At 37.1% G+C, this 14,466-nt stretch overlaps 1 protein-coding gene across 5 annotated transcripts in view; it reads right to left on the reverse strand.

Annotated features, from left to right (window-relative positions):
- Positions 1-2,001: 2,001 nt before the first annotated feature.
- The window catches only part of slc36a4 (solute carrier family 36 member 4), a 54,645-nt gene continuing 42,180 nt past the window's right edge, over positions 2,002-14,466 (reverse strand). For 2 of the 5 annotated variants that reach the window (XM_005157799.6, XM_002664695.8), the window contains exon 12: positions 2,002-6,167. In XM_005157799.6, coding sequence (XP_005157856.2) covers positions 5,872-6,167 — 296 coding nt within the window. In that variant the 3' untranslated portion in view covers positions 2,002-5,871. Of the gene's footprint in view, positions 6,168-11,474; positions 11,846-14,466 lie in introns of those variants that run through there. The other 3 variants (XR_012391055.1, XR_012391054.1, XM_073924044.1) reach the window with 3 other exon arrangements.

Below are 14,466 nucleotides of genomic sequence, written 5' to 3' on the forward strand. Positions count from 1 at the left end.
CTCACAAAACTTTGCAAGGTCCCTATCATTGCTGCTTGCAGCTTTAATCTTTATTTTATAATGCACTTAGATGTAAAAATGTAACTTAGCAGTTAAGTACGTTCATATTTGGTCCAAATTTGGGGAGAAAAAAAACAACCAAATTTTTGTTGTTTGTTTTGTAATTTCAGCTAATTAATTTTGAATAAAAGTTAGTGCTGCGTTCATATGAAGCACAAGTTAAATTTAATCTTGTTAAACATTGTTAACTGACACTAGTTAACTGCACCCCATAATACTAAGTCCAAACTAAGGCCAAACTTTATGCATTTTGGACAATGCATTGGTAGTTATACAGGAACGCAGTTATAATAGTTTCTTAAACTATTGTTTTTTTGTGAAAAATTCTTGGTTGTGTCTGTTACTGGAGTGGCTGAGAAGGGTCTGTTGTCATTATACAGTGCAAGACCGACCTCTAGAGGTGAAAATCAACGATTAACTATTGGTTAATTAATCTCTTATCAGCACTATGGTCCAACCTGCCTATCATATCAGCAAAATCCAACTTGTCAACCTTTAGTATGCAGGAGCATAGAGCATAGCCCCTCTCCCGTCTCCCCCGACGGCCCGCACTCACACTACAATCGGGCCTGGGCACGCTTACGTCATCGATGCTGCGCTGTTCTCAGTGAGCGCTCTCTCTCAGCACAGTGGAGATTTCTCTAGTTATATCATTTAAGTCGTTTGATATGCAGTGACATGCAGTCAAATATTTCACCAAACAGTCCTTAGGGATGCGGTGACACGCAGTCAGATATTTCACCGAACAAATCCACCACTTTTGATGCTCATAAACAGTCATAAAGTCCTCGTGCTGCAGGAATGAGGAGGTCTGGTGAAGGTGTGCAGCTGTCATGCAGTGAGGGGTTTGCGTATTTAATAAACTACGGCAGTTTGTGGTTATTGAACAGTAAGATTGATTAATATTTCCATATGAAACAGTCCCTTAAAAGTCACGTCTTGCTTTCAGTTTTGGGCTTTGGCGTGTTTTGCACTCACACTACAAGCGTACCGTGCCAAAGCCGGAACCGCGCTCAGGCCCACCTCTTCCGACCGGGCCAGGGCCAGCCAAGTGAACCGTGCTTGAGCCTGATTCAGCGCACTCACACTTCTCAAACGTTCCGGGTAAAAGGCCTGGGCACGGTACGGATGGCATAGTGTGAGTAGGCCCTAAAGAAAGCCACTTGCACTGCATTGACGACTCGTCTGTTATCAGGAGTCAAACCCACAACCTTGGCACTGTTAGTCTATCAGAGCTGCAGTAAGACTCGTCCTTTCCAAGTGACATCCCGGGCCAATAGTTGCCAGTGTATTTAGTCATCATTTTGACTCTTGCTGTAACCATTGACTTTCGTAGTATTTGTTTCTCCTACTATGGAAGTCGATGCTTGCAGGTTTTGAGATTTTAGAGTAAATAGGGTGCATTTTAAGTTTTGCCTGAACTATCCCTTCAAAAAATACACTGTAATAAAGAACCACGAAAAACAAAGCAGGTTTGAAACCCAATAATTATGCTGATAAACAGTGGAGGGGGAAAATCCACCTTCAGGATTCTTGGGAACAATCAGAAAACACTACTAATCGGTTTAATTACAAAGACATTTTCACACTAATGTAGTTCAGAGCTAAAAAGCTTCTGCAATGTCTTTTGTTGTGTGTGCAATAGTGCAAACACGATTTTTGCTTGTCTTTACAAACCGAGGAACAACATGAAAATGATGTCTGTGCGAATTCACCTCCACACACTGTACACCACTGATGCGGTCGATACGGCTCCAGAATAGATCTGTATATATGCAAATGTGCTCGTTTGCTAAAATCCAAGCGAGTGGATTCTTACTTAACAGTTTAAAGGCTCGCACTGGTTTTGTGCAATGTTTGTCAGTAATTAAAATACTCATTATTCCCACTGAATCCTGCCGCGGTCAGGGAGAAAGAAAAAAAAATTAAATATCACAAGCCTCAGGAGGAATGATTAGTTTATTAATAACAGCTCTAGTCAGCGGGAACGTACATTCTTTACAGTGTGCAATATTTCTCTGGCGCTCTCCCGCAGTGTTTAATGCTGACGGCTTGTCATGCTATACGGTCCAGCGACCCGATGGAGTAAAAGCCATTCCATCGAGGAACAGGGGTGGAGTCATGGGAAGTCCATACGGCTGTGCGGAGAGTAATATTCTTCATACACACCATCACTCACTCCCGCACACACACGTCCATGCTACAGCAGCACACCTTGGGCATGTGCATGTGGAATGGAAAACAAATTGAGCAATAAAAAAGCACCTCAAGCCAGCAAAGACAAGTTCTCCATCCCAGAGCAGCAGTCACTCACTTCCTATAGAACATCGTTTTTCAATCCCCGTCCTCACACCCCACTTCAATCTGCATATTGTGCATGTCTCCTTGATTTAACACAGCTAATTCGGATATCCAGTATGTTAGAAGAGATCCATGTGTGTTCTGACTGAAGAGATCCCAAGCCGCAGAGCTTTCCAAACCCTGCTCAGATGTTTCAAAACACCCAGGTCATATGATTAAAGCGATTCAAAGGATTGACCTGGCAAATCTGTGTTTCAGTGATGGGGTCTGAAGCAAAACCACCATCTCCTGTAACTTAGTGCAGTGTTTCCCAACCCTGTTGCTGAAGGCACACCAGCAGTACACATTTCCAACCTCTTCCTAATCAAACACACCTGAATCAACTCATCTGAATGTAAGAGACTCCAAAAGCTGAAGTTAATGGGTCAGATAAGAGATACATCCAAAACATGTACTGTTGGTGTGCCTATAGGAACAGGGTTGGGAAACAGTTGTTAAGAGGACTGTGTATGTGTGTATAATGCACATGTGCTGTGAGTGACCTGAGTTTGAATCCCAGTTGTACAAGCATTCAGAAATCGTGACTTATTGTCTTGTATTCATGTAGACTTTTTATGACCAAAACAACACATATTTATTTGCAGAGTTCATTCGGATTGAGTTCATCCAGACTGATGTTAAAACAAAACACACGAGAACGGAGCAATAAAATAACAAACTTTTAATTACCATGATTGCTTTATCTAGATTCGAACCCAATACGTCTGCACGCCAGTCAAGAACACTAACCACTCCACTAAATTTCTTGATGTCTTGTTGAAACAACGGGGGCTTTAATTGCTTAATTCGCATAACTGTTTCTTTGTTGAAATTGTTTGAGCAATATTTTTTTTAAATACCACTAGGTGTCACTGTAGAGTCGGTTTCAAAGCCTCGACACATTTTCTTCGACTATTTATGTGTTTCACGATGCGTCGCTCTGCCTACCACTAGTTTAGTGTTGTCAAAAGTACCGAACTCGATATATTGAAGTTGTTTAGGGGCAATAAAAAAAGACCCCTAGATGTCATTGTCGAGTTGGGTTTTGAAACATTTTGAAGCCTTGACACATTTGCTTTGATTGTTTCAGTGGTTCATGAAGCCTTACTCTTCTCTAGAGTAGTGCTGGACAGTGTTGTCAGAAGTACCTTTGTGGCTTTGAAACGTTCAAGTGTCCGTTTAACTATATTTGCACTCTGACCAGCGATGAAGAGTTGTGAACCGATGAGCTTCACAGCCAATCACAGTCATTTCTGTTGAATAGGTAAACTCAATGGCCAATCAGTGGTTTAAGAACTTGCTCAATTGTTTGGGGGAAATGTATTTTTTAAAAACACATTTCAGTACCGAAATCAATATATTAAAGTTGTTTAAGGGCAATACTTCAAAAAAATTATAACAATGTCACTGTAGAGTCAGGTTTTAAAATGATTCAAAGCCTCTACACATTTGCTTTAACTGTTTTAGTGTTTCACGATGCGTCGCTCTGCCTACCACTTGTTTAGTGTTGTCAAATTACCGAACATTTCAGTACGGAAATCGATATATTGAAGTTGATTGAAGTTGTTTAAGGGCAATACTTATAAAAATGGCCACTAGATGTCATTGTCGAGTTGGGTTTTGAAACATTTTGAAGCCTTGACACATTTGCTTCGATTGTTACAGTGTTTCACGAAGCCTCACTCTTCTCTAGAGTAGTGCTGGACAGTGTTGTCAGAAGTACCTACGTGGCTTTGAAACGTTCCAGTGTCTGTTTATCTATACTGGCACTCTGACCAGCGATGAAGAGTTGTGAACTGATGAGCTTTACAGCCAATCACAGTCATTTCTGTTGAGCAGGTACACTCAATGGCCAATCAGTGGTGTTTAAGAACTTGCTCAACAGTGCTCAATTGTTTGGGGGAAATAGATTTTTTTAAAACACATTTCAGTACCGAAATCAATATATTAAAGTTGTTTAAGGGCAATACTTAAAAAAAGTATAACAATGTCACTGTAGTCAGGTTTTAAAATGATTCGAACCCTCTACACATTTGTTTTGACTGTTTCAGTGTTTCACGATGCGTCGCTCTGCCTACCACTTGTTTAGAGTTTTCAAATTACTGAACGTTGCAGTAGCGAAATCGATATATTGAAGTTGGTTAAAAAAAAATAAATAAATATTGAAGTTGGTTGAAGTTGTTTAAGGGCAATACTTAAAATATGACCACTAGATGTCATTGTAGTCAGGTTTTGAAACGATTCGAAGCCTCAACACTACCTTCGAAGCTGTTCCAGTGTCCATGTATGTGTTTGCATTTGGTGACCAGCGATAAAGAGTGGTAAACCGATGACCTTCACGGCCAATCACAGTCATTCTGTTGAGCCTATAAACACAATAGCCAATCAGCGGCATCTAAGAACTTGCTCAACATTGTTGAAATGTTTGCGTTTAAAAAAAAAATTCAGTACCGAAATCAAAACTTTTGATAACATTACTGTAGAGTTTGAGCACGCTGAAAGTCTATCGTATGGTACTATAAAAACAGGCTGGATAAAACAAGATGATTAGACATTGATAAAGCGAGTGATTGCTCCATATATAAAATTTCTGTACAGAAAGGTCACGTTTTGATCTTCTATTGGTCTCACACAATCAAGTGATGCAATTTCGCAGGTTGGGAATACAGCGACATGCGAAACTTGTCGAACAAGCTTGTGTTTCAGGTCTACAGCATTTGCATGAATATGATTCCAAGTCTTTTAAAGAATGTAATGTAAAAATCTTAAGAAATTTTAAGTATCCCTGAAGAATTTTATTTATTTATTTTTTAGACATGATTTGTGACGTGATTTTTGATCGGTTTTATGGTTACAATGTTTCTGACTTGTCCTAATTTTTATATATATAATTTTTATCTTCTGCATTACTCTTTATTTTCTGCTATCGTTGTATTTTTAAGTGTAAAGTGCTTTGAGAATTAAGTTTTAAAGACGAAAAAAAAAAAAATTCAGTCTATGGGGCAAAAAGTGCAGTGTGAACGTGGCTTGAGATCCCTAAGCAGTGTGCACTGTTCTCTAGTCCTTTCTCCATTATACTCTCCCAACGCTTAAGCAACCTTTATTTCACTTCAGAATGCTCATTCACAGATTCACACTGCAGCACTATACTCGAGAAGAGCTATTATATTTCCATAAATAAATCCAATATAAATTCCGATCTCACACGCTCAAATGCAATACGAAAGAAACATTTACATGCTCCCTGAAATTATGGCTGAACATCCTGCGGAGTCCACTTTACAGGGCACTTGTTGTTGAATTAGAATAAAGGTCAGACGTTAAATGAAATGGGCAGAGCTGAGGAGCGCGAGTACTGGGATTGTGAAACGTAGCTATAGGAAGAAGTTTCTGTTGTTATGGTGTTACAAAAATGGCAGCATCCTGTTTATACATGGAATTTGATTGGTCCTTCATTTGTGGGCGTGGTCTTCAGGGTGTTGAGGTAGTGGGTGTGGTCCAGTTCCCGTCATCATGGAGACGGATCTGTCCTTGGACGTCTGGATAAATGATCTCCTCCACCGTCACGTAAGTTCCCGTGAGGAAGCCGATGAAGCCGAGAGCGGCGATGGAGATGTCTTTGAGGAGCAGCATTGGTGGAGGAGGCTGACTGGGAAACGCTATCAGCTCCACCAGAGGAGGGAAAACCAGCGCTAATGCTGAGCTGCTCACTGCACCCACCAGAGAGATCACCAGGTCCAACCGCGGGATCAACACTGCTGTTACACCTGCCGGAGGAATGGAGAGATGACGTCAGTTCTGGAGAAAGGATGAGTAGTGGTTGTGAAAGTCAATGCTGTGACATAATAGGGTCTTATGATAGGTTCTGGGTGATTGCCAAGGTGTTGCTAGGGTAGATCTAGCCTTGTTTTAAGTTAAGTGTTCAGCTGTTTTGTTAAATTTCACCCAATAAATGATCACCCTTGAAGGGGTGTTCATAAGACTGTTATAATCATGACGAGTCAAGAATATGAATGAGATTTTAAAAAGCGAGTGGTGTTGGTAAAAGTCAGTGCTGTGCGTGACATGACTGGTCTGGGTGGCTGCCGAGGAGTTGCTTTGGCAAGTCGAGAGTGTTCTGCTTTGTTAAACTTCAGCCAAAAAATACTTCATGACTCTTCTAAAACTCTTCTCTCTTATAATCACGGCATGTCACGAATATGAATGAGATTTAAAAGATATATGAGTAGTGTTTGTGAGAGTCAATCCTGTGACATGACTGGTCGTAAATGTGTTGCTAGGGTTGCTTTGGCATTGATTTAAGTGTTCTGTGGTTTTGTTAAATTTTATTTAAAAATGTCCTTCACTTGTTTAGAACCTATTTGAGTGTCTATAGTTGAAAACAAAGAAGATATTTGATTATGATATAATATTAATATATATACAATAACCGGCCACTTTATTAGGTACAGCTGTCCAACTTCTTGTTAAAGCAATTTTCTAATCAGCCAATCACATGGCAGCTACTCAATGCATTTTAGGCATGTAGACATGGTCAAGACGATCTGCTGCAGTTTAAAGCGAGCATCAGAATGGGGGATAAAGGGGGGATTAAACAGACTTTGAACGTGGCATGGTTGTTGGTGCCAGACTGGTTGGTCTGAGTATTTCAGAAACTGCTGATCTACTGGGATTTTCACACACAACCATCTCTAGGGTTTACAGAGAATGGTCAGAGAAAGAGAATATATCCAGTGGGCGGCAGTTCTGTGGGTGCAAATGCCTTGTTGAAGCAAGCCAGAGGTCAGAGGAGAATGGCCAGACTGGTTCCAGCAGATAGAAAGGCAACAGTAACTCAAATAACCACTCGTTAGTCTCAATTTCTGCTGTGACATTTAGAGAATAGGGTCAGAATTTGGCATCAACAACATGAAAGCATGAATCCATCCTTGTATCAATGGTTCAGACTGGTGGTGTAATGGTGTGGGGGATATTTTAATATTTTCTTGACACACTTTGGGCCCATTAGTAACAATTGAGCATCGTGTCAACACCACAGCCTAATCGAGTATTATTGCTGACCATGTACCCATCTTCTGATGGATACTTCCAGCAGGATAACACGCCATGTCATAAAGCGCGAATCATCTCAGACTGGTTTCTTGAACATGACAATGAGTTCACTGTCTTAAAATGACCTCCACAGTCACCAGATCTCAATCCACTAGAGCACCTTTGGGATGTGGTGGAATGGGACATTAGCATCATGGATGTGCAGCCGACAAATCTGCACGGTACTAGTAAGGTGTACCTAATAAAGTGGCCGGTGAGTGTATATATTTTGGAGAATGCTGGTAGCTGGCAAACCTTTACTTCCATGGCATTTGTTTTCCTACTGTGAAAGTCAGTGAGAGCCTGCAAGCAGCATTTTTCAAAATATCTGCTTGTGTGTTCAACAGTAGAAAGAAACTCAAAGGTTTGAATCACTGAAAAGGGAGAGTAAAAGATGAGGCAATTTTCATTTTGACCCATCTTTTTAAATTTGATTAAAAAAAAAAAAAGTTAAATTATAAAAATTGTCAAATAAAAAATGTAAATGAAAAACCAATTTTGCTACTAAATGATGTTATTTATAATTGTTTCAATTTATTAAAGTAAAAAACAATAAAAAAAATAAAGAATGTGATTTTTAAATTAACATTTTATAGTAAAATAATTAAAAATTTAATACATTACAAGGTAAAAATGACCTGCTAATGTCCTGACAAAGTTACCAGTACGTTTTCTGTATGTGTCATGACAAAACCAGTCATAAAGGTACTTTTGTTTTTAAATGTATACATTAAGATTTAAACTTCAAGATCCTACGGGCCAGCAACTGTTTAAAAATGTAGAATCTGAAGGTTAAAATAAACAAATATTAATCAGGACCATTTATTAATGAAAGCTCATTGTTACATATTTTAATGATTTCCATTTTTTTTGTGTATATATAAAAAAAAATGAATGAATTTCTTTTGCAGAAACCATCTCAAACTGGCCAACTTCCATTTGAGTTCATCAAATAATATTTAACATGTTCATAACGAGAGCATTTTTCTACTGAAAATGTATTTAACTTGAGCCTATTCTAAATGTATACTTGTTGAAGTAAAATAAACTCCAGTAGTCAAACGCATTAAAGAAAGAAACATCAATGCAACTTTGATCTGGTAGTTAACAGCAGGACCCGTGTGTTAATGAATGCATTTATTATAGTGGATCTCATCTAAAGCTGATGTAATTCTGCTTGTTCACAGCAGGTGTTCATCACTTCACTCATTTATGTTCATTCACTGTCAAGAGGACTCTATTAGTCGTAAACTAGAAGGGAAAAAGGGCCAAAATTTGATCATAACTTCTTAGCATTTAATGTATGATACTTATTGAGGTTTTGGTAATATGAATTAATACAGGTTTTGAATATGAATGAGATTTTAAGCATGTTTATGACAACTAATTAAGTGTCAGTCACTCATTTCTGTCACTTTAAATGTATAAATCTGACACTGACTATGTTTACATGGACATCAGTAATCAAATTATTTGTTTTAATCTAAACAAGGCAATAATATGATTAAGGTGTTTATATGAGTTGCTTTTTAAAAATTATTTTTTTGATCCCATTTTACCTGTTATAGGAAATAATTCAGGTAACGCCATTGCGTCACCACACTATCCACACTTCCTCTTGAGATTCATGTCATTTTGGGTGTTTCATTTTTAATGACTTTAACTGCGGTTGGGCACTTTCACTTTCATTCTGGAACATTTCATGCATACCGCCGTGACGTGATATTGGATGAGAGTATGAACTGCTGGAAGAGTGTTGTTTCTTACACAAGCCAACACAACAGTAATAGTTGGATTGCGGTGTTTACATTTCTGTACTGCACTTCAGTAATGTGATTTAACTTAACATGATCCAACATGTCTTAATCTGACTTTTGTTTAGTTTAATTATGAACTTAATCGTATTAAATGAATTAAAAAAATTAATCAGAGTATTGTCTTAATCATGTTAGAATTGCATCATTGGTGTCCATGCACAGGGTTCATACGGTCATGGAAAACCTGGAAAAGTCATGGAATTTTGACGCAAGATTTGGTAAATTCATGGTAAATAAATATCTGTATACTTATAGGTTTACTTCTTTTCTGTTCTTGGTCAAATCACATACTCTCACATTATTAGTGTGGTGTAAGCATTATGTAAATCAATTTTATTCATTCATTCATTCCTTCATTTTCTTGTTGGTTTAGTCCCTAATAATCCAGAGTCGCCACAGCGGAATGAACCGCCAACTTATCCAGCATGTTTTTACGCAGCAGATGTCCTTCCAGCCGCAACCCATCTCAGGGAAACATCCACACACACTCATTCACACACACATACACTATGGACAATTTGGCCTACCCAATTCACCTGCAGCATGTCTTTGGACTGTGGGGGAAACCGGAGCATCAAAGGAAACCCACGGGAACACACGGAGAACATGCAAACTCCACACAGAAATGCCAACTGAGCTGAGGCTCGAACCAGCGACCCAGCGATCTTCTTGCTGTTAGGCGACAGCACTACCTACTGCACCACTTCGTCACTAAATCAATGTTACTTGGATATAAATTGAAACCAAATAGATTGGTTTTACAATATTCTGTAATAAATTCAATCATGCATTGTTTTTCTTTTACAACGCAAATGTAGACATTGCATGAAACATTAGGCCATTAAAATTTACTTGAAAGTCTTGGAAAAATCAAGGAAAAGTTATGGAATTTTAGTGGTAAAAATGTGTATAATGTCTTTGTCATGACAACATAACTTGTCATAAACCTGTCATAAACATTATTATCATAAGGCTATTATAAATGAGTTCATCAACTTTTTTTTATTTTTCATTAAAATTTCAGTGTCAAGACTTTGTCAAATAAGCTTTTGACAATCATCGCCACTTTAGTTGAGGTCAAGAAAAACAAATGACACTGGCTATGTTTCCATCCACCTATTTTTATGCGCATTTTGGATATGCACATAAAAAAGTTAATGGAAACACCAAGATGCGCATAAGTTTTAAAAATGCACATAAAAAACGAGTGTGCATAACTGACAAGGATAAACTTTTAGATGCGCATAAACTATGAAAACACTTTTACCGAACAAATTCCAGTATGTGCATTGAAAAAGTCAAGTGATTTTGTTATAGGAGATCATGTGATGATAATAATCTGTGTGAATGCATTAACCAGCAGGCTGAGCACACTGTAAACCATCTGGAATGATGTTTTGGTCATTCTAAAACACCTTTACCGTTTCAACATTAGTGTTATTATGTTATCCAGAATCCAGAGCGTCTTTGCTCCGCGTCTTGCGCCTTTAAAAACCACATGTTCATTGCGTGTCTGCATTGTCTTCTGAGGTGTAAGTCAAATAGTTAAATAAAGAAAAGATTCACGCAGGTTCTCCTACCACTGCAAATTCTGGTTTTACTGTTTATATATGCCACCAGTTAATCAGGAAGTGATGATTTTGTTATCTTCGACTCGTTAGATGGAAATGCTGCTTTATTCGTAAGTCTTATATGCGATATTTTGGCGCATAAATTTAATTGGCGTTTTTGGATGGAAACATAGCTACTGTTATAAAAGTCATGACGCAATTACACGCCAAGCGTTGCCGAACTGAATTGTGGATCTGTCAGCGCTGTTTCAGCGGTGTTGCTTGCTGCAGAAGTTGGGAATTTCTCAACTTTTCAAGCGCCAACGGGAGCATCAGCCAATTAGATCGCTTTATGCAAATTCCCCAGCTCAGACAGTCGCTGATTGCGGACTTTTTTTTTATTAGCTGACGCTGCTATGACAATCACGTCAACCCCAACTTCAGACACGCCCTCCTTCAAGCGTTGATGTCACGTGTTAATGGGGCGTTATAGCCTTCAGGTAAAGTTACCGAAGTTTTATTTACAGACACAACTAATTCTAATGAGGAATACAGTCATTTTCCCATTTGTGTGTCAAATATGCAACATATATCCATCACAATGCTGTTTTTTTTTGTAGTTTAGCAAATCTTATAAAAACACTAATTAATGGAACTGTGGTTTCAAATGGCAATGTTTGTGGTCTTTAACTCTCTGTGATCTGCACTAATGTTGTGGTTAGTGGTCGAGTGTATGCAGAGGATTGTGGCTGAAATCAAAAATCAATATTCATCTTTTCTGCTGACGTGAAAGACGAAACCTCTGTTCTATCCCTGAAAACAAAGGCACAATTTATTTCCACACACACACAGTGCTTTTAGTGGAGCGACTCTTTTATAATAGCCACACACACAGTTTCAGCCGTACACATATGTTTAATTCATGAGACTGAAGTGTGAAGTGTCACACACCTGCTCTCTAAGCTGCATCTTCTCTCTTTCTCTGTGCTGCAGGAAGAAAGCAGTAACATATAACTCACACACATACTCTCACACACACATGCGCGGCGGGTTCACTCATGCATTCTGAACACTATCTCACAAACACGCATGAACGCTTCAGTTTCTGGCCTCTGTGTGCTACTGCCACCCTCAGGATAAACGTGTGACAGTCCAGGACACGATTGGAGAGATAAACCAAAACATCAGCCAACAGCTACACAAGCACATTGACAATATATGAATAACAATTGAGGAAGGAAGATATCTTAAGAGGCAGAAACCATTATTAACATCCATCAGAATTGTTTTAGAGAATTGTTTTGTGTTATTAATATTATTATTATAACTATTGTAGTTTTTTTTTTAAGTACACTAAATTTTATTTGTTTATACACTACCGGGCAAAAGTAAAAAAAATAAATATAAAATAAATATAAAATAAAAAATAAAATTGTTAAATATCTATTAAAGTTAATCTATTAATCTATTAAAGTGATTTCTGAAGGATCATGTGACGCTGAAGAATGGAGTAATGAAGATGAAAATGCATCTTTAAAATCACTGGAATAAATTATTAAATTAAATTCTAAACTACTTTTGAACAGTTATTTTATAGTGCAATAATATTTCACAATTTTTACTATTTTTTTATTAAATAAATGCAGCCTTGGTAAGCAGGAGAAGCTTATTTTAAAGCATTTAAAATCCCACTGAACCTAAACTTTTGACCAGTAGTGAATATAATGTTAATGAAAGCAGTTATTATTATATGATTATATTTTGTCATTTCATTAGTTTGTTTTTTTAATCAAATAATCTTTAATTATTTATTCATATTTTCATATTTAATTTTTTTAAACTTATTTTAAATAAAAAAAACTAAATAATTAGTTATTTATTGTTTTTTATTTGTGCATAATTTTATGTATTATTAAAACAATATTATTTTTAACATTTATGCGCTCAAAAAAACATTTCTGGGTTGTAACCCAAAGGTGGGTGAAATATCGACAAACCCGAAGTTAGGTTATGTATTTTTAAAATTAAATTTAAATTACAATTTCTGACGCAACAGTTTTCTTTGACCATATTTGACCCACCTTTGGGTTACAACAACCCAGCATTTCTAGTGTGTATAAATGATGATAAAAATAAAATTTTAATAATATATTAAAATATGTACAGATAGTAAACAACTAATAAAATAACTAAATATTTATATTGCCTCAATTAAAAAAAAAAGTCTAAGTTAAAAAATCTTAAATGGTTTATTAAAATAATAATGTGTTTATAAGACAGTCATTTTAAAGATAAAACCAATAAAGCAAAATGTAAACATGCTTACAAACAATTAAAATGTAACATTTAATATTTAAAAAAAGTTAACAAAGTTTATTTTAATTATTACAGGTAATAATTCATGCTGGTAATGATAGTTAACCAAAACCCTGGTCACTGTTTATAATGAACTAAACAATTAACTAAAAGATACTGGTAATGAAAATTAGCTAAAACCAAATTTTCAAACCAAAATTTGGCTTAAATATGCACACAAAAAAACTAAAAACTACAGATATTTGCATATTTTTGTAGGGTGCTTTAGCACCTGTAGATCGATTGTTTTGTTTTGAAACAGGGATTTAATTTGTTAAAATGATGCACTTGATTCTTGGTGTGGTCGGCTTTCGGTTGTTGCTAGATTGAACTGGGCCGGAAATTAACAAGAACTATTTATATTTATTAAATTTCTCATTAATTGTATTTTATAAACGCCTACCCCCACCACAACCCTAAACCCAACCGTCACAGCACTGTAAAATCAGTAGTTGTACCGAGTATTATTTATGTTTTCTATTAAATTACTCAATAAATTGTATTTTTTACTGCCTACCCCCACCCCAACTCTAAACCCAACCATCACAGTACTGTACAAATATGAATTATTGTTATACAGTGTCATTAAAAAAATGCTCCTATATTAATGTGCATTTCCCGCCGGCCGCGTATCCGATCTAGACTTTACCCTTTCACAGGGCAAAGTTTCTAAACGGACCAAAATAGCAAGTGCAAGTAAACTTTCCAACGGTTTATTTTTCAGTTCGGCTATTATTCTTATTTTAATTAATGATGATGAGCAATAAGACATTATAAGTGAAGCGCTGTGCTTTAATTTTGAATGGTGACAGCCACAGACATCGTCACCAGATATAAATCAGAGGCAAGTCTTTCTCATACACAGCTGTTGGCTAGAATTATGCATTATAGGCTTTACATTATAGAGAGATAACAGATAAACTAAGACTGCAGTTCGGTCAATTTTCCTAACGGATAAACAGCTCTCGTTAATAGTTCAGCAAGCTTTCACTTATTTTACGTATTTTACATGAAACGCACATTTACCTGTAGGAATGACATCCCGCGCCAATCATCATTCTCTCTTTGCCTATTACACATCCAGAATACACTGTGATATAGCCTTGTCCGTTAGTTTGTTTGATCGTGTTGCTTTCTCACTATAATCGATCCACTTCAGAGTTCGTTTCAATTGAGCTGAGACTACCTCATTCAGGCGATCTCGGACTGATTGTTTTGGGGCGGATCCGAGCGCGATTGATGGTTTCACATAT

This window comes from Danio rerio, chromosome 15 (genome assembly GCF_049306965.1).
Source record: "Danio rerio strain Tuebingen ecotype United States chromosome 15, GRCz12tu, whole genome shotgun sequence".
NCBI classification, from domain to species: domain Eukaryota; kingdom Metazoa; phylum Chordata; class Actinopteri; order Cypriniformes; family Danionidae; genus Danio; species Danio rerio.